The following is a 2,819-nucleotide window of genomic DNA, read 5'->3' on the forward strand; positions in this document are numbered from 1 at the left end:
TTACCGATGCCTTTGAGTTATGGTGCTGGAGAAGAGTATTGAACATACAATGGACCACCAAGAGAACAAACAGGTCTGTATTGGAAAGTATGAGAGCAAATTTCTCCTTGGAGATGTGATTTTGAAGCTTTGTCCCACATACTTTGGACATGTGGCCAGAAAGGACCAATCCTTGGAGAAGGATGTCTTACTTGGAAGGGTGAAGGGAGAGTACCAGAAAGGAAGACTTCGGATTAGATGGATTGACGCAGTAACTGGAGAAATAGGGGTAGACGTGTCAGAGTCAGAGACTGGCTCAGTACAGGACAGGATGCAGAGCTAGACTCATTATGAGTCACAGGCCACTTGGTGGCATATAACTACAACAACAATTACAATACAAATATTTTCTTAATGAATTTTAAATGCTACATATCTATAGCTTTATCCATTAGTTGAGAAATGTCTTTAAAAGTTGCCAATGATTTTTTTTTTACCAGAAATAGTAAATACATTTTTTTCAGCTAATTTTAGAATACTTCTTAATGAAAAACATTCTCAAAAACACAGTGAATTTTTCACACACTTAAAAGTTTCTCCTTTTGAGTTTTTCTTTTGCGTTTGAAGGAGAGGAGCAAACGGGGGGGGGGTGCGGGGAGAGGGGTGCAACAATGAATGAATGGAATTCCAAAATCTCTATAGATGTTCATTGAAATGAAAAATAAAGAAATTTTTAAAAAGTTTCTCCTTTAAAGCAACAACATAATAAAGATTAGACAAATAGAGTATTAGCAGAAGAACAGCATTCTGATGAGACTTTTGAGTTTCAGAATGCTGAGATCTTATGGACAAGTTAAGTCTGTCTTGAGAAAAATTAAAAAAGAAAGTATATCCATGAATATCATAGAACTAGTCTACATCTTTATGGTTTTTATTTATTCATTAACTTTTAAATTCATTTTTATGTTAAAAGGTAATGATTTATGGCTGTGTTTATATAAGCAATGTTAAAGTTACTAAGCATAAGCTTTATTATATATATCTCTTACCAGAGTAAATGAATGTTCTCTTCTCCCAAATATATGTTGACTCTTTAGAAATGTAACCTTAACTATATCTTTTTAAATTCTTTAATAGGTGGAAAATGAGAAAACTCACTCTCTTCCTCTATCACTGAGTTTGAAGTCATCTTTTACCAAGGTCCATCTCGTTTCACCTTGTCTGGAATGCATCTTTCTGTCTGGTGTTAAACTACGATGACATGTCTGCGGCCATCAGAAAGAGAAGCTGGGAAGAGCATGTGACCCAATGGATGGGGTTGCCATTTAATTCTGATGATTTGAACACAGCATGTCATCATGGACTAGCCGCTGACAGCGTGCAGGAAAGCATGGAAAAAGATGCAACTCTACATGCAGACCGCAAGGAGAAGTGTGTATCTTTACCAGACTGCTGTCATGACAGGTCTGAGCTGAGAGATTTCTCTGGGAGGCCAATGGGTCATGTTGCAAAAGAAGTGGATGACAATGACAGTCACGAAGGTGAAGACCAGTTTCTTTCTCTGGAGGCCAGCACAGAGACATTAGTGCATGTTTCTGATGAAGATACAGATTCAGATTTATATTCTGTAGATCATAAACAGATTATAGCTACTGAAGGGCATAAAATCTCAGACCAACATAACATCGCAGGATCAGGTTCCTCGGTAAAGACCCTATCCGTGACGGAGACTAACCAAGATTCATGTAACTCCTGGATAATGGCGAGTGACCCTGATTTACATCAAGTAGAAGATATGAAGGAAGGAAAAGTTATTGATACTATAAGGAGAAGCCTGGCGCTTTCTGATGACATAAACTTATGTGACATAAAAGATACATCACAAGTAAACACATGTGATTCTTTGAAGGTGAAAAAGATCGTGCCTGAGAAGCAGTTGCTTAACTCTGCTGTAATTGCTCAGCAGCGAAGGAAAAATGACCTCCCTAAAGATGGAGGTGAAAGAAACTTCCTCAGTGAGTCCTCTGCTACTCCTTGCTCCGAGAGAGGACCACCTTTATTACAAGCAAACTATGGAAGCTGCCTTCTGCAGGCTCCTTTCTGCCCCAGTGGAATGTCAGCTGAAAATGGCCTGGAGGAGAGTGCTTTCTCAGAACAGCAAAACAGAAGTCTTCTCAAAGTCAAGGAAGGAGATGGCATGCCGTGTTTACACATAAAGGATGATGGTTTGACCACCCAGGAACCAGCAGATTATCAAGTCAGACTTCGCAAAAGAAAGGTAGGACATGCAAAAAGCATCTGGTTTTAGATATTTTGTAAATATTCTTGTTTTTATTGTTTGTTATTTTGCATGGATTAGAGAGATATTTGGATATTTATTTTTTTCTGTACTGCAGTTGCATAACTTTGAAGAATATCTCCATTAGTGAACTCTTGGATACATAGAAAAATTAGAATTTAATGATTTACCCATTTCACTAATAACATGTATCGTAATGGAGAGCATTTTCTCTTGGTGGTGTGCCTGAAGACAGAGTTGCTATCGCTATCTTCAGGAGGAACTAAATAACCACTGAATTGTATGGCAAGAGGCCTATATGAAACATGATCCCTAAGTTTTCGAAGGAAAGCCACTTATTTTTTTATCATGTCATCCATTGAACTAATTTTTTCCTTTCAAAAAGTTATTTTTGGGGAGCTCAGGTGGCCTAGTGGCAAGGAGCTGCAACTACAATCCCAGAGGCACATGGTTTGAATCCACCAGATGCTCTGCCGGGAAAAGGAGGGACAATCTCCTCCTGTACCAGTCAGATCTGATTTGACGGTACACTCACACAAAA

The 2,819-nt window shown here is 38.4% G+C and overlaps 1 protein-coding gene across 2 annotated transcripts in view; it reads left to right on the top strand.

Annotated features, from left to right (window-relative positions):
- Positions 1-1,186: 1,186 nt before the first annotated feature.
- Positions 1,187-2,819, top strand: part of DLC1 (deleted in liver cancer 1) — a 563,336-nt gene continuing 561,703 nt past the window's right edge. The window contains exon 1 of one of the 2 annotated variants that reach the window (XM_006893561.1): positions 1,187-2,257. In XM_006893561.1, the coding sequence (XP_006893623.1) occupies positions 1,241-2,257 (1,017 nt within the window). In that variant the 5' untranslated portion in view covers positions 1,187-1,240. The remainder of the gene's footprint in view (positions 2,258-2,819) is intronic. The other variant, XM_006893560.1, reaches the window with a different exon arrangement.

The sequence above is a fragment of the Elephantulus edwardii genome, unplaced genomic scaffold (genome assembly GCF_000299155.1).
Source record: "Elephantulus edwardii isolate Elephantulus edwardi_28Jun2011 unplaced genomic scaffold, EleEdw1.0 scaffold00128, whole genome shotgun sequence".
Classification (NCBI taxonomy): Eukaryota; Metazoa; Chordata; class Mammalia; order Macroscelidea; family Macroscelididae; genus Elephantulus; species Elephantulus edwardii.